Source organism: Sesamum indicum, linkage group LG5, assembly GCF_000512975.1.
Source record: "Sesamum indicum cultivar Zhongzhi No. 13 linkage group LG5, S_indicum_v1.0, whole genome shotgun sequence".
NCBI lineage: Eukaryota > Viridiplantae > Streptophyta > Magnoliopsida > Lamiales > Pedaliaceae > Sesamum > Sesamum indicum.
In genome coordinates this window covers 1,690,719-1,710,857 of record NC_026149.1, presented here as the reverse complement: position 1 = coordinate 1,710,857, position 20,139 = coordinate 1,690,719, and the positions used below count along the sequence as shown (strand labels likewise).

General features: G+C 32.4%; 1 protein-coding gene across 2 annotated transcripts; it reads left to right on the top strand.

Annotated features, from left to right (window-relative positions):
- LOC105161628 (L-arabinokinase) lies at positions 5,706–18,149 on the top strand. Of its 2 annotated transcripts, XM_011079367.2 has the most exons (30): positions 5,706–5,844; positions 5,974–6,062; positions 6,865–6,972; positions 7,456–7,524; positions 7,640–7,723; positions 7,885–7,961; positions 8,433–8,499; positions 9,326–9,383; positions 9,907–9,974; positions 10,057–10,119; positions 10,554–10,607; positions 10,707–10,809; positions 10,922–11,031; positions 11,130–11,249; positions 11,796–11,852; positions 12,259–12,431; positions 12,515–12,677; positions 13,732–13,815; positions 13,917–14,042; positions 14,580–14,710; positions 14,791–14,872; positions 15,250–15,337; positions 15,771–15,814; positions 15,912–16,007; positions 16,089–16,165; positions 16,354–16,563; positions 16,702–16,864; positions 17,154–17,225; positions 17,529–17,723; positions 17,838–18,149. In XM_011079367.2, exons 2-30 carry the CDS (start codon positions 5,988–5,990, stop codon positions 17,952–17,954), a joined length of 2,934 nt encoding a protein of 977 aa, XP_011077669.1. In that variant the 5' UTR covers positions 5,706–5,844; positions 5,974–5,987; the 3' UTR covers positions 17,955–18,149. The 2 variants fall into 2 exon arrangements, with proteins under 2 accessions (XP_011077669.1, XP_011077667.1); XM_011079365.2 differs by lacking the exon at positions 5,706–5,844 and having other exon boundaries at positions 5,851–6,062.

The following is a 20,139-nucleotide window of genomic DNA, read 5'->3' as shown; positions in this document are numbered from 1 at the left end:
TTTATTAATTTTATTTACTGAAATAATAATTTTATTTTTTATAATTTATAATTATAAATATTATATATCAAAATTAGTTAAATATAGACCCTTACTTTTTTATAAATTTAAAATTTAATGGTTGAAATGGATTAATTAGATCCTACGCTCTTTATGTAATAAAAAATTTCCAACGATCATTTAATAAGAAATAATACATAGAGAAAATTATAATATATTATATGAACTATTATTATTTTTACGCTTTGCTATCTAATTTTTTTTTAATGACTACTTACCATCTCAACTTTATAAAATTTGCAATTTGCACTCTGTCGAAAAAACTTCACATGCAATGCACATGTCGGGATAACATCACTACATTGACCTTAAATATTATATATGCATGTGATATTGAAATGAGATGGCACATGTTGAACATTTTTTTTAATTATATTATAATTTATAAAAATAAAATAAAAAAATATTATTTTTTAAAAATAAATTAACTCCCACCTCCCTGGCGTTCCCCAATCTGGACCACGACAATCTATATTTGATTTGGGCAATTGGTGTTGCCTAGAGGTTCAATAATCATTATTAATAAAGAGTTACAATCATTATTAACAAATTAAAAAATCATAAGTTAACAAGTCCTACAATTTAACATTTAACAATTAACAATCCATTCGAGTCGTGGCATAAATGCTAAACCCTATTCTATGGGATAGTTCAGCGTGCTCTAGTTAAATTTAAATTAATTATCTATTTTTATTATATAAGAATTCTCATATATTTTTCTAATGGAGCATCAATAGCTGAGTAAGTATTATTTTTATTTTTTTATAATTTATAATATGATTGGTTGGAATAATAATTCTACATACGGTAATTGTATGACAATTTTAAAAGATATAATAATAAGGGTAATTATAATTCACAAGATTCGCCCTTTTTTTCAGCTTCGAGAACCATATGTATATATATATTTAGAAGAAAAGTTTGAGTGGCCTGAAATAAATATATATTAATAATTTAAAACCGAAAGATGATAAAAAAAATATAGGCAATAATAAATATAATTATATAAGTATTTTTAAGATTATAATTATGAGAAGTTGTTACTGTATTCATATAATAAATATCTTTTTATATTTTAAAATATATTATACATAACAATAAAATATATAAATTGAAATATCACATTTAAAAAAGAATAAGTAAATAAAATAAAATTAACTTAGGTATATTATCGACATAAAAAAATTAATGTCGTGGATTTTGTAAGTAAATGAGATCTTTTTTTTTTTTTTTTGTATTAGTATAGATAAATATATAGATGAGCAAAAAAATTTGAATAAGGGTGGTTGAAAAATACATAAGGGATATTATTTTGGTAATCTAAAAAGTTGGTATCGCGGTATAAATAATCGTTCTTTGTCAGCAAAAATGAGTTTTTCGTTTTATTAGTATAGATTATAAAAAAACAATAATAAAATTATACCTAAACCAAACTACCTAACATAATTGTCGCGAGTCGAGGACATGGTCCGCGACTTGCCCAAAAAATACAATCAACTATTACAACTATTACGATAAATATAATTAGAAAGGATAAGAACTTAAAGTCTTCCCCAAGTGTTACTTAATTAAAAATATTTATATTAATAAAATTTCTAACAGAATTAACAACAAAAAAAAAATCGATGATAAAATCATTGACGACCAAAATATTTTTATTAGTAAAACTTCTAACAAAATAACAACAAAAGAGTTCGACGATTATAAAATCATTGACGATCAAATTACTAAGTAACTACATTTCTTGTTAAATTCGTCACTAACGTAAATTAATAATAGATTTTACTAATTTGCGAGGAATTTGTATTATTATTAATGGCATCATTTTTCGTAGTGTAGTTCCTTAATTACGTGGTGAAATTGGAGTTGATTAGGCTATCTAAATATATTTATAGACAACTAATACTATTGCTTAAATTGTCTAAATCTTGCAAAATTATTGTCTATAGATTTTGTTGGCTTTGTCTATATATTTAAAAAAATACAGGGAGTTAAATCATTTTATTTTAAAAAATATAGAGGATAAATTGCTAATTTATTTTTTATAGAGAGTAATTTACTCATTTGCAATATCACAGAGCAGTTGATTGAATTTTTTCCTTCACAAAATTGTTAGTTAATTTTTTTTTAAAGCGTTTATAAGATTTTAAATAATATGTTATGAAGTTTATAAACTTTAAAATATATATATATATATATGAAAAGTATTCCAGTTAAAGACAGGATCATGCTTATTCTATGGGATAGTTCAGCATGCTCTAGTCATGTATTTATCATGTGATTGGTCATTTTTCTTGAATTATATACCAATCACACTATAAATATATATACTTATCATATAATTAATTCAAATTTAATCAAATTCAATTTGAGTTAGAATTTGTGGCAGTACCGAGCAAAGTTAGGCAAGTTAGTTGGGAAAATAATACCATCACACCACACATGATGGGTATAAATCCACGTTACTGATTCTCGTGCAATAAAATTTATCGATCACACAATAAATATATTATACTTATTATATAATCAATTTAAATTTAATTTAAGTTAGAATTTGTGGCCGTAACAAGCAAAGTTTGGCAAGCTAGTTGGGAAAATAATACTACCACACCACACATTATGTGTATAAATCCACGTCACTGATTCTCGTGCAATAAATCTTATTTTCTCCTAACTCTTACAAAAGCATTTATGATACTAGAATAATATTGGTATAGTAATGTCTAAATTAATTTATTAATTCTAGTAAAAAATAATTAGAAACTCGAAATCATTTTGGTTGAGTTTATAAGCATTTAATATATATTTTAAAAATTATTAAATATTCTATGATACTTTATAAAATTTTAAAATATATCGTAAGATGTTTTAAAATGTTATTAGTTAATCTAAATTAAAAAAAAATATAGTCATTAAGGGAAATTTGAAAATTTTATATTTTTATCTCAAATTTATCTTACTATGTAAACAACAAATATTTTACAGATTTTTCAATCCACCAGATTATATATCACGATAAAAACTGTATAAAATTATTAAATTGTATTCTGTTTTATGTATTCTTTTCAATCGGACTCTATCGATCATTTACTTCAAATACGAAAATAAACGATCCCTTACTTAATTGAACTCTCTCTAGCCCGGGCCTCCATCCAGCCCAGTTGGCCTGGGCTGGCCCATCTTAGCTCGGCCCAAATCACAACATAATACGAGAGCGTGATATATATATATATATAGCTAATTTATCTATACTATTTATTAACGAGAAGACCCTTTAAAATAACTACTATAAAACTCCCTTAATTATATCTTTCAACAAATTACAATCTTCATTTAATTAATTAATGTTATTAATATTTTTCTATTCATATACATTTAAAGTTAATTAATTTTATCATCTCTAATCAAGTTATCCATTTTATTTTTCATTCAATTAAACAAACATATATAAAAATAAATAAATTACACACACAAATCAAAGTATACTTCAATCACTAGTACTTGGTGTGGCATGTGACGCAATCAATGTTGTGTCGCATGGGGTTTTGTTCTTTTTTCATTTCGTATAGCCTCACATTTTTGTTTTAAAAAGCGCTCTTGTTAAGGAAAAAAAGGTGTTAGAATTTATAAGTCACTCAAGTTCCTTATCTAAATCGATGTATATAAAATGTGTGCCCACATCATCAATGCCCAAAAATCAAGTTATAATCTCGTTCTCACAAATGACAAAGCAAAGCACAAAAGTCGTCCATTCATAGAATTTGGACCTTGCTGTCAATATGTTCCAAATACTCCTTAAAATCCAAATGATCATTAATAACTCAGGTGGGGAAAGTAGGGCATTATAATTTAAGAGATCATTGTAATAATTCATAACTCTTACTTAAAAAAAAATAGTGTTAAAAAATTCAGTATATGTTTTTGTAACCGTTATTTGGCTTCCACGCCATCAAAACTCTTCAGTTTTCTTCCTTGTGCCAATTTTCAGCCCATGAATTGGTTATACAGACAGCATTGAACGTCATAAAAACAAATGTCTATTTATACTTTCTCTGAGCTCATAATCTTAACAGAAATATTTCATAACATATCCATACAAGTATGTCTGTCTGTTAGTCTGTGTTCTCATTTTAGTTTTCAGTCAAAAATATGTATTCTCAATTTTGTATAATTTTTCGTGTAAAATAAGAAAAAAATCGAATTAATTATTGAGATTGTGCTTTTATATTAAATTGTGGTGTCAAATTAATATATTTAAGCTAATGTTCCTCACTTTTAAATTTCTATCCAAATCAAAGTTATTAATAGTATGTGTTATTGTACCTGTTATTTAAAAGCTTAAACTACTGTAAAAGAAAATTAGGGATAATTTCATTTATACCCCTTACCATATAGTTTATTTGTACAAATTATTTATGTATTTTGCATAACTACAAAACTCATCATCGACAACCAAAAAGCAGGGTAGGTTGTATGATATTATTGATGTTTTTGGAGGGTGTATGTGCAATTTTTCAAAAAAATAAGATAATTTGTGTAAACGATGTTGACATTTTTATAAGTGTATGTAATTATTGAAAAGACATGAATAATTTGTGTAAGCAGACTATAATTTAGAGTATGTAAATTTAATTATCCCTAAAAATTATTTATTATTTACTAGTAGTCTTTGTTTTAAGTGAGCAAGTCATCTCTTTTTCGTAAATGGATAACAAGGATATCGAAACTCAAAACCTTTTATTTAGCTTGATTCTAATATAGTATCAAACAATCACTTTATCGAAAAATTTATTTATTAAAAATAAAAATTATTTGTCATTTAATATCTATAAGAAAATGCCACACCAACTTCATATAGAATTTCCCTAATTTGGAAGATTAACATTACCAATTCCAAATAGAATTCTCCTAATTTGGAAGAGCAAAATAAAACATTTTGACCATTCTTTTTTTGGGATCTTTTTATTGTTGGAGTAAATTACATCAACACTTTCAAAAATTAAATTTTAATTACACTAATATCTATAATTTTTTGTAAAATTATGGTGTTAGTGTATATAATATACCTAAGAGGGGGTATCATTTGTAAAATTATAGATACATTTACTATGAGTTGTTAGTATAATATACTTGAAGAAATATTTGCGTAAATTTTACCTGTGAATAAAGGATGTATGTATAATTACAATTATAAGTTCAATAAATGTACTTTTATTTTTATAAAGAATAGAAGATATTTATGTAATTAGACCAGATCTCGTGCCAATAGAATTTACCAAAGAGGATTTGTCATTTATAAAATTATCGGGTCATTCCGTATGTGTGGTCAATATAATATACTTAATAAGTATTTGTGTAAAATTTTATTATTAAATAAAGAATATGCTTGTAAGTACAAATATAAGCTCAATAATATACCTATAGTATGCAAAGAATATGAAATATTTATATAATTAGGCCAGATCGTGTTGTTTCAATAGAATTTATTCTTATTATTTATCTTATTTTACGAGGATAAATTGCAATTGACGCATTATTTACGACTATCTGCATTTATGTAAAAATAAAATAAGTTGAGAAGAAAAGACTGAATAAAGACACACCGGAAAGCGACGCTTTAACGTAGGAAAACGAACTATACGCTCCCGCGCTTCTACCGTTGTCTTTGCTTCGGATGCCATTCCGTATCTAAAGTTTTAATTTTGCCGCAGATTTAGATACAATATTTCGTGTCTTATCTCATTATAAATACTATATATCTGCAGATACACGGGCTCAATTTGGGTAAATAATTGGATCCCATTCTTGAACTGAACTATACTGTATATAAATAAAATTTTTATTCATAAATTGATATCTTGAAGTTCTGGGATTTAAAAATTGGTTCGGCTTATTTGGGGTTATTGTCCTAAGATCAAGAACCAAGAATGGAGAAGAAGCCTCTCGTTTTCGCCTACTATGTCACTGGCCATGGATTTGGGCATGCCACCCGTGTTCTTGAGGTTCTCTTTTCTTTTCTGTTTTTCTTGAATGCAGATTCGTTTGATTTTTGATCCATTTTAAGACACATTGGGGTTATCTCTTTATGGGTTTTATTTTATTTACCTGATGAGACCACTCTTGGGTTGTTAAAATCATTTTTTGATGAAAAATGTGTATATAAGTATAATTCGTCGGAAGATTTCAGTGTTCTTGGATCTTGTTTATAGTTTCCAGCCTTAGCTCTTGTTGTTTTCAAAGGATTACCCCTAATATGTGCCAAATTTCTGGGTTTTTGTTGTACAGTATGATTTTTTTTCTGGGTTCTTACCTTTTAGTTGTTAGTGTGGATTCTTGGAATAGCTTCAATGGCATATAATGGCAATAGAGGCCAAGATTTATTTCAAGTGTTGCATTTAGCCATTTCATACTTGGAAAGGTTTCAATAATGATGCATTCTTTATAAATATATTATTACTGGTTAGTTTGTTAGCTGTGGAGATGATGCTGGTATTCCTGATAATTTATCCCATGCTTGCTAAAAGCAGCCATTTATTCGCCATTGATTAATGTTAACTGAATAACTCTTGCATCTTTGTGTTTTGTCCAAAAATCCTGTTCCTTTTTGCTTTTTGTTTATTACAATGATTCAGACATTGATGGTGGTTAGTATCAAAAGGCCTCAGATCTGCGTAATTCTTATCAAACAAGTGATTCATTTGGTAGATTCTGGTGAACCATGAAGTCACGTATGTAATAGCATCTAATATGGCCATCCTGAGCTGATATGGTATGTGTGACATCATAGACACTGCTTATGTACAGGTAGTTCGTAATCTCATCCTAGCTGGGCATGAAGTTCATGTGGTCACTGGTGTTCCTGACTACATATTTACCACCGAAATAAAGTCAGCTAGACTCTTCATCAGGAAGGTCAGTTAGCAGTAACTATTTTAAAGCATGATTATATTTAGTTGTTAATGGTCAAACCTAGCTGAGTGTATGATAAGCTTTGTCTTTGCCCTGCATTATGATTCAGTTCTTCATACTTAGTTGTTCATTATTTTCTATGAAAAAGATGCATCTATTTTTCTTCCCCACATCTCATATTTGTTATTTCACTATGTTTTGAGGTATGATGTTGTGGAAGTTGTGTCTCTATGGGTCATGCTTCTGTACATTGAAAAGATATGTCAAAAGTTGATAACAAGAGAAATCAGTCTCTTGGATGCACGCTATCTTTGGTTTTGAGCTGTAACTCGAAGCATTTACTTATTGCTTCACCTCGTAATTTCATCATGGTTTTTCATATTCAGGCACTGGAAACTTGAAGTTGCAGGTCATAAGTGTTGTGTGTTCATACGAGGAATCAGATTCCAATTTGACATTTGAAGAATTTTCTCTATTTGTCTGCAGGTTCTATTGGACTGTGGAGCTGTTCAAGCAGACGCTTTGACAGTTGACCGCCTTGCATCCTTGGAAAAGGTACTACCAATGCTCACAGGATATTTTAATTTTTTTCGTTTCAATAATAAAGGACTATTTTCTCAATCTTCTTCTCCACTTCTTGATTGGTGCTTCATTTTTTATTTCTATCCAGTATGTCCAGACTGCTGTAGTGCCTCGGGATTCTATTTTGGCCACTGAGGTTGAATGGCTAAAATCTATCAACGCTAATTTAGTGGTAACATTTGATAAATTGAAATGTTTTTCTTCTTTAGTTTCTAGAATCTATAACTTCAGCCTGGTTTTCTCGAGACATTTTAGAGTGCAGGCATCTTCAACTATATCTCGTAGTCCTCATGGAAAAGGCTTCTTTCTTATTATTGTATTGAATGTAAATAGGCATCTGATGCTGTTCCCATCGCATGCCGAGCAGCAGCAGATGCTGGAATTCGTGCAGTTTGTGTGACCAACTTCAGGTGATTATTGATACTTGGTTAAAGAACTATGTGTAGCATTTTATTCCCCTTTCACTATTATATCTTATTCATTGTTTATTTCTCCTTTTACCAAAGAATAAACCTTAACTCATTCTATTTGCAATTATCTGAATGGCATTGCCTTTTTGACGATTATTCTGTTGAAGAATGTTTGAGTTCCAAGGTTGCTTCAAGTACATTAACATGACGGAAAGGGGAGGCAGATCTGACTATTAAACATTATGTTTGGAAGTTCCTTCACTGGGTTGGGATTTTAGATTTACTTTTCTGTCAACCACGTCGAGGAAATTAAATATCTTTCAGAGGGATTGTGATATTAATGGTTTTGAACGTTCTTTTCAATCTTCTACTACTATACACAGGAATGGCCACTTACTGCAATATGGTATGGTTGGTCTGCTGTATGGTAATATGTTGTTGTTTCTCTTCTAATTTTGTATTTGTTTGTAGTTGGGATTTCATCTATGCGGAGTATGTGATGGTGGCTGGCCGTCAGAGTCACTCTATAATTTGGCAGGTGAATTTTGTGATCATTTTCTCTTAATTTCATGAACCATTATATCTCATTGTTTTCCACCATTGAACTTTCTTTCACAAGAGAAACTTACTCGTCTGATTGCAATGAAGACATGAGATGGTACTTTTCCACTATGATTGATTATCAGAACAACAGAAGAAGTTCATGTGCCTAATGATCATGGCATAGCATTGGCCTCTAAAACTTTGAGGTTCATTTAGTTAGATGTTGGTGAAGGTTTAACAAGATCATAAACCTTTTCCATGAGTTGTCCAAGATATACTAAGTGCACCTATCTACCATCAACACTCTGTTATGGCCTTCTAAAACCTTTTTAAGCACTGTAAGACTTGGCCTTTGGCCAATCTACACTTAGTGAGATAGCTGTTATCCTTCCTGTTAATTGGAATTATTTCATCACCAAAAGGGGTTCTGAATTGCTAAACATTTTTTGTTGGTAACCCAAAATAAAAAAGAAAAAGTAAAAAAAGAAAACATAATTTCTTTTGCCAGGTCACTGGTTTTGTCCTCTGCTCTCTTATATTACATTGTTAGAATACATTTCAATTGGACTTTTGAGGAACCTCACTTCTTGTTATGCTTTGGCTATCTCAAATTTTAGTTGTAAATGTCTTGTCAGATGCATCAACTCTTGACGGGCTGTCTCATCACATCGTATCCCATTTGTTTTCCATTTCTTACATGGACTTTAGGAAACAACCTGTGTTTTTCCATGTATATTTTCACTCTGCTGGTTTATCATTCCTCAGGTTGTGAACTTGTGAGACGCTTTCCATTTTCTTTTAACTAACTGTTATTTTTGTAGATAGCTGAAGATTATTCTCATTGCGACTTTCTAATACGTCTCCCAGGATACTGTCCAAGTATGTTGCTTTTACAATACAATGGTTGAGCTGTATTTTTGGCTTTTTTCATACATTTTGTTGCTCCTCTGAAATCCCATTTTTCCCTGTCCAGTAGTACAAAATTACGAACCCAGATCCAGCTTAATATACAAATACAGTCTGTGCCTGTGCTCTAAGGAAGTAAAGGAAAGAAAGAACATGTCTGGAAACCTTTTGTCCTCTTTCTTCTTTTTCTTTTTCCTGTTTTGGGAGCTTATTTGTAGGTACTGATTTTTTCAATGCAGGAAGCTATAGAAAACTAAGGCGTCAGTGAACAAACCTTGCATTCTAAGAAATTATTATGGACCAACTATGTTTTCTATCATTTTAGTGCCACAAAAATTTAGAACTTTCTTAGTTCGTTCTATCTCCTACACCCCTTCTCTTGATCACATATATCTTTATGCATGCATCTCTTGTAATGCATATATGTATGTTTTCATGTAAATATTTGAAATGTTTCTGGTGAAGTCTTATGCAACTAATTGTCATACATACTTAGTGCCTGCTTTTAGCGACGTTGTTGATGCACCTCTTGTCGTGCGGAAATTACACAAGTCCCGGGCAGAGGTGCGGCTTATGCTACCAAACTGTCCTTCTGGTATGGGCTTCTTTTTCTGAATGATTCTCTAATTATTCTACTTTTGATCAGGTTAGGAAAGAGCTCGGAATTGAGGAAGATGCGAAAGTTCTTATTTATAATTTTGGTGGGCAGGTACAGTCCATGTTGTGTGTCGCTATGCACTATGGAATTATGCAGTTGAATAATCATTGGTATTGTCTATGCATATCTTGTACTTCTATCTCCTCTTATATGCTTTAATAGTAATGTTTGAGAATTTACTCTTGCATTTCATTATTTCCTCATAGGTTCAAGTAATTTAAGTTATTCGTCACTCAATTCTAATAAATCTAGCTTTCAGGTCTTGTTTTTTTTTCTATTTGATTTTTGCTTTCCTTCACTGATATATAGTATTTTCTGGTATTGTTATTCAATTTCACTGTGTATTTGAATTTCCTAATGTATTCTGTTTAAACTTTGTAGGCTTTTCAGTTTCTCCCGATAAAACATGATTCCAAACCATTCTGAGATGATTTTTATCTTATGGACTTTGAGAGTACTTAATATATCATTATTCATTCTTGCAGCCAGCTGGCTGGAAGCTGGAGAAGGAATATCTACCTGATGGATGGATATGTTTGGTTGGTTTCCTGAGTTTACTATGTATACATGTTGGCATGTAACTTTTCATGTTTTCGTGAAAATTTTGCTGGGTATATGTGTACCATCTCCTGATACAGGTGTGCGGGGCGTCAGACGAGCAGGAGCTTCCAGAAAATTTTGTTAAGCTTCCAAAGGATGTCTACACACCTGATTTAATTGCAGCTTCAGATTGCATGCTTGGTAACTTGAATGCAAGTTCTTGGAAGTATTTCTTCTATATTTTGCTGATGATATTAATAATATACTCGTATTCTTGGAGTTTGACGTTGTGATGATTCTTACGTCCTGTCAGGTAAAATTGGATATGGTACAGCAAGTGAAGCTTTGGCATACAAGGTGCCTTTAATCTTTGTACGAAGAGATTATTTTAATGAGGAACCATTTGTGAGGAATATGCTTGAGGTACAGTGTGTTGCTAGCATCTTTATTGTGTTCACTTGGTAATGTGAAAGGGAAACCAATAATATTTTGAGCTCCTGCCAACTTACATCTATAAACAGTACTGCCAATGTGGTGTGGAGATAATAAGGAGAGATTTGCTTAGTGGTCGTTGGGCTCCTTATATTCAACGCGCTATTACCCTGAAACCTTGCTATGAGGGAGGCACTAATGGTGGTGAGGTATCTTATCTCTTGCTTTTGATCCTAGAAATGCTTATAAGGTAAACTTAGCACATATATTTTGTCTGGGTGTTGCTGCTGGAAACAAATCATAGCATGGCTCAGCAACTAGAAAGTATTTCGTATTTGGGTCCAAGTATATGAATAAGTTACCTTCTATCATTTCAAAATTTATAACCTATCAGATAGCCAAAATCTAACTGATGAGTATACCTTTTCCAAGTAGCCCTCTAGAACTTCAGAAAGCATCTTACTATCTTCATGTCTCTTTAACTTCCATCCACTTGTTCAAAACAACATTATTATGTTTACTTTTTTGTGTTAGCTATAGTAAGTTATTTCACTTGAACTTCTCCCCTTGATTTTTTTGGATGAACTTTTAGATAGTTTGTTATTTGAGTTTGATGGTAAGCTTCATTACATATGTAAGGTGATCAAGTCTACATCCATATGCGGTTAATTATAACTCTTGATTTATATATTAGAACTCTCTGTTTTGCTTGGTTCCAAACTCTAAAGTATTTTCTTTTCTCATGAATCTTATAGGTGGTTGCTCAAATACTTCATGATATAGCTTTGGGAAAAGATCCCACTCCATCTAAGGTATAATTTCGTTTACATTTCTAGTAGTCTTTCTTTCCTCTTCTCTTATGCGTGTCCGATTGCTTGAAAAGTCATCCCCTCTAATCCTGTGTTAGGTAGATTCGGGGGTTGATTAATATACAACAGAGATTAATCTGAAGAATATGAAAGTTGCGGAAAACTAGAAATCCAGTATGTTAACATGCATTTTAACAAATGATGAGTCTAAAGGATGTGATTTATTTAGTAATAAATACATAATTAGTTGATTATTTAGGAGCAAAACTGAGACAGGGTATGAACTGAAAATATGAAGACGAAAGTTATGACTATTTATTATGTGGATTTACTTCTCGCCTCTGTTTGTTGTTTCTACATTCTTGGCAAGATATCTGCCTCATCTCCGGTGCAATCTTGTCCGATGTAGCTTAGAGGATCAAGAAGGTTGAAGGATGCCATTGTCCTTGGGTATCAGCTTCAGGGAGTTTCCGGGAAAGATATAGATGTTCCTCACTGGTATACACTTGCACAAACTGAACTCAGTTCACGTACGCCATTGCCAGATGAGAACAGTATCCAAAATACCACCTCTGCTATAGGGTAAATTTTTGCTATGTGTTCTCGTCATTCTGTTATCATTTGGCAGTATTAGGATGTTTTACTTTTTTGTCAATATTGTGTAGAACTGGAGATTTCGAAATTTTACATGGAGATCATCATGGTCTTTCGGATACAATAGGTTTCTTAAAGAGCTTGAAAGATCTACATGCCTTAAGCAACAATGCGAATAGTAGTAAGCATCAGTCAAGGGAGAGTCTTGCTGCGGCTGCAATGATTAACTGGGAGGTAATTTTGGTCTGCTTTGCTTTTGTGATGCATTTGAATAAGATGTGACCTTTTGAGTGTGAAGGTGATGCAAAATTTTTAGGGGAATCTTGAGTTTGAACTTTAACTGTGTGTTAAATAGTATTGTTATAAGGATCAATGGTCATGAGATTTTGCTTTAGGCCACATTCATCATTGCTCAGACTATATTAGATATTTTCATTTATTTAAATTATAACAAATATTGTCATTTCACATCTCTCGCTGACAAGGGCTACATCATCTTCCACCTTTTTGTCTTTTCGTTTGTTTTTGTGCAGAGTGCGGAAATGATATCATTCCATTGTATAAAACTTAGATACCTCGTCGAGAATATCATTTCTTCACCCAACAAGGTTCTCAGCAGTAAGGCAGATGAGAAAAAAAACAATAGGGAATCCCGACATCAATTTGAAATATCTTATGGTTAATCAGCAATTAGCCATCAGGAGATATTGTCGCCTAGTACAATAAGTGATTTAGGAATGTGTAATTACCATATCTCAAATAGACATTTGGAGAGTTGGCTAGTGGATGAATTTAACAGTACAAGGTAATTTGACTATGTAAATGAAATGGAACTGGCTATGGAGGAAGTTATTAGTTCTTCATTTTCATTTATGCAAATATTATATCATTTTACCAGTTTGGAGAATTTAATTATTATTTGTAAAACACTTTTAAGTTTCCTCAATTATCACATGATGAATTGTTCAAGATAGGCTGTACCATTCACTGATAATAGCACTCCATGCAAGGAAATTTTTCTTCCAATAATTGAATTTCTTGTGCTTAGCTGAAATTCTTTTTCTGTGAGAACTTAGCTGAAAATTTGAAGAGGAAACCACTTTATTATTCCCTGAGAAATGGTATGTAATCATTAAGAAATAACTGCTGACTTCTATGTGTTCCCTCTCTTACTCTTCTTTTGCATGAGCAATTTCTGATTGTTTCTCCTTGGATTCTCTTATATTTTAAGGTTTTTAAGCTGCAATATTCATGATCTCTTGTTCCTTTTCCATTTCTCATATTTCAGGAAGAAATTGTCGTAACTAGAGCTCCTGGGAGGTTAGATGTGATGGGCGGAATTGCAGATTATTCGGGAAGCTTAGTCCTGCAGGTGCTTTTGTTTCCACGGCATACTTCCTTCTTCCCAACCATGAGCACTTTTTTGTGCTTATCACTTACTTCTTAGTAATTTGTCATGATTTTTATCAATAGATGCCTGTTAGAGAAGCATGCCATGTTGCCATTCAGAGGTGTCGTCCAGAGAAACAGAAGTTATGGAAACATGCTCAGGCCAGGCAGCAAAAAAAAGGAGACGGCACTACCCCTGTACTCCAAATTGTATGTAGGCATGGATTTTTTCTAATAGTTGATTAAGTAAATACATAGAAGTTTTAGTTTTCTACAAATAGTTAGCATTATATAACGGGCTAGATCCATCTGTTTCTGCGCCCGTGAAATCCCTGATTGAACTTAGCTTATTAATGGCTAATATACTCATGGATAATCTCATCCTCCTCTTGCGACAATGTGGATGTACCTGTTCAGTCTACAATTTTCAGCTGGTGGGTTGGAAATGTGTCATTCAACTGTTCAATGGATCTCTTTTGTGTAAAAAAGGCAGGATTTTACTTGTTCGAAGCTTCTTCTGCTCAAACAGATTACTTTATGAGTGAATGCTGAATTTGATACTTCACTATGCCATTTACTCCAGTCCTGTGTAATTTATATATTCATGATTATGCTTGTTACTCTTTGTAGACATATATGTCGCGAATGTGTTATGAATTTGGTATTAATATTGAATGCACAAACATAGCTTCTTCTAGGAACTTAATTAGAGTTCCATTGATGTATAAATGTTGACATGTTATGCAGGTATCATTTGGTTCAGAACTGAGTAACCGAGCACCTACGTTTGATATGGACTTGTTTGATTTTCTGGAAGATGGAAAACCTATTTCATACGAGAAAGCACGCCTGTACTTTGCTCAAGACCCATCGCAGAAGTAAAATTCCTTTTCTACGTTTCTGTTGCTTAACTTTTATTATGAAAACTAGTTGGTTACTCTCCTGGGCTCCTTCCTAGGTGGGCTGCATATGTTGCTGGTACGATTCTAGTTTTGATGACTGAACTGGGCATTCAGTTTCAGGATGGTATTAGTATATTGGTAAGATATTCTCTTTCTAACAGTTGCCTTAATCTTTCAAGAATGCTGCATGTTTCAAACCTGCTAATTAATGGCTTTTGATAAACTTATCCTAGTCCACCTTTCCTTACATTTTACTAGAATTTACGGTAATTGAGCAATAGGATTACAATTTACATCAACTTATGCTTTTGAACTGTATCGGTTGTGAATGAAACATTCTTTAGACAAGCATAAAATTTACTGCATATAGTTGCTGGTGATGCACTGGTCTTCTCTTAGTTAACTGATCGTAAATTAGAAGAATAGACGATTGCTTTTAGTTTATTTTATTCATTTATTTATCCCCCATTAAATTGCACGATGATAATAATAGCTGAATCCATATGGTATTCTAGGTTTCTTCTGGTGTTCCAGAGGGCAAAGGCGTATCATCCTCGGCTGCAATAGAAGTTGCAACCATGTCTGCAGTGGCTGCTTCTCATGGTACAATCATATGCTATTATTTCTTCTGACCTTAGTGAAGAAAATATTCCTTCGAAACTTCTGCACTTATTATTACTGCATGTCAATCAAAATAGCAACCATTACTGGCTTTAGCATTAATTTATGTCAAGGCTCAGCTCATGCATCTGTCATGACAACGAGGGTGGTTTTTCAATATAGTATGCGACGATGAAAGTTTTATTTGACTTTGTAAAACCTTTTACACAATCAGAAAATTTTGTACTGAAACACGTGATACAAATCTATAAAAATTTCCATCGCTACAGAAAGAAACAAAGATGTGCAGTCCTGGATGAAATTTACTATTTTACCCTGCATGCAAACCAACGAGCTAATTACTTTTGATTCTCTGATTATAATTGCTGTTAGCCTTGTGAACAATATGCTTGATGGGCTTTCTTCAATTTTACAGGTCTAAACATTGCACCAAGAGATCTTGCTTTGCTTTGCCAAAAGGCATGCTGCCTTCTTCATCCTTTGCCTTTGTTTTCCTTTACACCTTAATATTTCCAATTTATTTCCTTTAATATTACTCGACCCTGACATGTAATAGGTTGAGAATCACATTGTTGGTGCTCCTTGTGGCGTGATGGATCAGATGGCTTCTGCATGTGGTGAAGAAAATAAACTCCTAGCCATGCTATGTCAGGTGAGAAACTAGTAAACCATGTCTACCAGAAAATGTGAGAAAATCAGCGTACGACTGAACTATTTGTCCTTGTCCCACTAGCCGGCTGAAGTATTAGGTCACGTGGAAATCCCTTCTCATATACGATTTTGGGGGATTGACTCAGGAATACGACACAGGTAGGTAACTTCAATTCATCTACTCTTCTCTTTCTTTCTTCCTAGTTGATATTTGGATCATTTGTTATTGTTAGAAATACCATTACTAACCATTGTCAGATCGCGTTTCGGTTTAGACATGCATGCATGTCGGCTACTAGTTGCATCACTTTAGCCTACTCCCCCTTATTAACTGGAGTATGCTGCAGTGTTGGTGGTGCAGATTATGGGTCAGTGAGGATCGGCACCTTTATGGGCCGGAAAATGATTAAGTCCATGGCGTCCAAGCAGTTGTCCTCACCAAATCACAATTCACCGAAAGTCGAAGGGATGAACAACGATGAAACAGATGAACATGGCAAGGATTTGCTTCAAGCTGAAGCTGCACTGGATTACCTATGCAACTTGTCCCCTCACCGGTTATATTTGATTTCTGTTTCTGATACCTATATTATTGTTTTTCTTTTGAAGATATTAACGTGATCGCCTTTATTCATTTCATCTTGTAATGTTTTTCTTCTGGAAATATTGATCTGCGGCCCTTCTTTCAATTTCAGCTATGAGTCTTATGTGCATAGGCTTCCGGAGTTTCTACCCGGAAATGAATTCATCGAGAATTACAACCATCATGATGATTCAATTACAATAATTGATAAAAAATGCAGCTATGCAGTAAGAGCACCAACACGGCATCCAATCTATGAGAACTTTCGAGTCAAGGTCAGCTTTTTTATATAACTTCTTTAAGCTTATGCAGGAAAGTGAAACAATATTTTCTTAGTGTCGTGGATTGCGCTCCATCTTCTGTACAATTTTTGCTTGCATTATAATCATATACCGTGATTTGACTTAATTCTACTAACATCCAGTTAAAGGGATACGCTATTGTTTTTCCATCTTATAAAACGACATGGTATATAAGGTTGTTCTCATTCTAAGATGATATCGAACATCCTGAATATTGTTATAACTTGCCGTGTATTTCTGATTTTATTTTATTGCTATCTAGGCCTTCAAAGCATTATTATCGGCTGCTCCTTCAGACGATCAACTCTCCACCCTCGGGGAACTCATGTATCAGGTATCTAGAACTACGTTACATACACTTGTGTGATTACACCGGTTTCCGTAATTTGACCCAACTCTAGGGGATGTTATTTAATTGTCCCATAAATAAATCCTCTCTTGAAACTGAAAGTAAACACACAAAAAGTATAAGGGATAATTAGATAGACACCTCGGAGTTTGAAAATATTGCAAAACAGATCCCCGTGTCATGGAAACCATAACTGCAGAAAGTGCAATCTAAATTTTTCAAGACCAATGATTTTATCGGAAAGTATAAAGACAACTTCTCCGGTTACTAACATACAAACTACTGTAGTGTCACTATAGCTACAGTGCTTGTGGACTCGGCTCAGATGGGACCGATAAGCTGGTAGAGTTAGTACAACAAAAGCAGCACAGCAAATCAACTGGTGGGACTTTATTCGGGGCAAAGATCACCGGTGGAGGTTCCGGTGGAACGGTTTGTGTCATTGGGAAAAACCTCTTCAGAAGCAGCGAACAAATTTTCAAGGTAATCTCCAAATTGTCATCTGTTATTGATTACAGCGCTAGCATGAAGAAAAACATTACTATACACTTCCTCTTCAAGGAGGTCGGAAGTGTTAAAAAGGTTTTGCATGTGCAGATTCAGCAGAAGTACAAAGCCATCACTGGCTTCCTGCCCTTTGTCTTCGAGGGTTCTTCGCCCGGTGCTGGCAAGTTCGGCTACCTGAAACTACGCATGAGATCACGTTCATCTTAAACGATCAAGTACTCCCATTTGAGTGAAAAACGGGCATATCAGAACCGTGCAGGTATCCGGACAAAATGTCAGTGGATTTTCAGTGTATTGGAATTTTATTATTGAGATTTTTATGAGTTGCATTTTAGGAAGTGATGAATATTTATCTGGCAAATTGTAATTTTTGTACTGTTATTTAAAAATGGCATTTATCATCGTTTCTTTTTTTTTTAACCCTACAGCTGCAAAGTCATTCAGGTTTCTTTTTTTTTTCTTTTAAAAATGAATTAAGTTCGTACTGTATTCAATGCTTCGTGTACTGGATGCATAAATGATTGTCACATACTCGTAATTTTTTAAAAAATGAAGAACATGGCAATCATTAACTAATCAATGTATAGTCATATTATTACACTTAAAATTTTTGTTTCCTAATAATAATTCATCCAAACACACACTTAGGTGGTGTTTGCAAGTCGTTAATAAACAGTTGCATACCAACTTCTGCAACCCATTGATAAAATTATAAATATTAACAAACCATTTCTTCGAGTACTCTAATTTTAACTTTTTTTTTTCATTTTTGTGTTCAACACTTATAATTTTTGTTTCTGCTTAACTTATAATTTTGTTTGTAATTTATTTCTTCCATTAAAATAGAAGTTATTGCAAACATTGAAAATTATTTATTTATTTATTTAATTTTAGAGGGAATATCCATTTAATAACAGCCCACAACACCATAAAAATGGAAGCCCATATCAAGAATTCCTGACAAGATGAGGTGTGAATTGACTCCACCACCAAACCTGCAATAGCCATTAAAATTAGTCAAAGTCATATCTGGTTAATTAATAATCGTCATGATTAATCAAATTAAAAAAAATATCAATACCTGTTGAGTTCTTTAAATTTTAATTTAGAATACAAGAGTCATACATATGATACAATGTACGATAATATGATTGATGTCCCGTAAAATTTATATGATATTAAAATAAATAATATTTCAAGCAACAGAACACATCGTAAATTTGCACAAACACATCTAAATATTTCAGACATGGTAAGTTTGCATGAATACTGTGAGAATATCACCTGCATTTGCTTCTTAGGTGCAAGAAATGTAGTTAGTATAAATGAGAAGGGTAGTGGAATTAAGTTGGATTTTAGGAGCTAAGTGAATGTTGCTTAGCATAAAGACAGAGTTGTCGTTTTCAGGGCATAATTGGAGTTTTGTCCTTATGAATGATGGACATAACCCCTCAACACCCCCTTAATCCTAAGATGCCCTACTTAGGGCTGGCTGTCCACCAATTATTGCTCTTTGTGGGATCCCATCTACCAAAAACAAACGCATTTGCATTTAATGACATTTGTCTCATCTCTTTGAAAATTTTGCATCACCATTCCAAACACTACTACAACCTTGAAAAAAAAACATGTATGAGTTTTTTTTTTTTATTTTTTTAGTTTATTAATATTATTAAAAATAAAAAATTAAAAATTATTTTTACAAGCAAGGCCAAAACATCAATACAACTAAAAATTATGATAAATATTTCAACCATAACTAAAATTATAATGAATATTGATTAACTGTAATTAAAATTTAAGTTTCATGACCAATTGTCATGATTTTAAAATTACAGTCATTTCTAGTGTACTTGAAATTATAACAAACTTTAGGAACCTACAAATTTTTCGACAACTCTATCATAAGTTTTATACAGTCGACGATTTGACTTACAAAATCCATTCGAGCCCCGATTTTCCTTTTTTCAAAAAAAAATAATTTTTAAATTCGCCCCGTGATTATCCCAACTAAAAGAATATATAAACAGTATTATATTTGTGTGTGGCTATCTTTGTCAGTCAAGTCAAGCATAAAATAAAAAAAAAATAAAATAAAGTGGAAGACAGAATTGCAGTAGATTAGACATGTAATGTTGAAACTCAAAGATTAGGGGATAAATTCAAAGTGATGATGGAATTTGATTTTTGGGTAGCCACTATTTTCTTAAAGCCTAAACACTTCCTCCTCCTCCTCCTTTGATGCCTAGTCTTCACAAAATTCGATGCTCTCCACTTCCCCCTCATAATTCACATAAATCTATGCCTATTATTTTTGGTGCATTCAAGACTCTTGAATTAAGCATATAAATGCTTAGAAGAAACCCTTATTCTATATAATTTTTTAGATTAA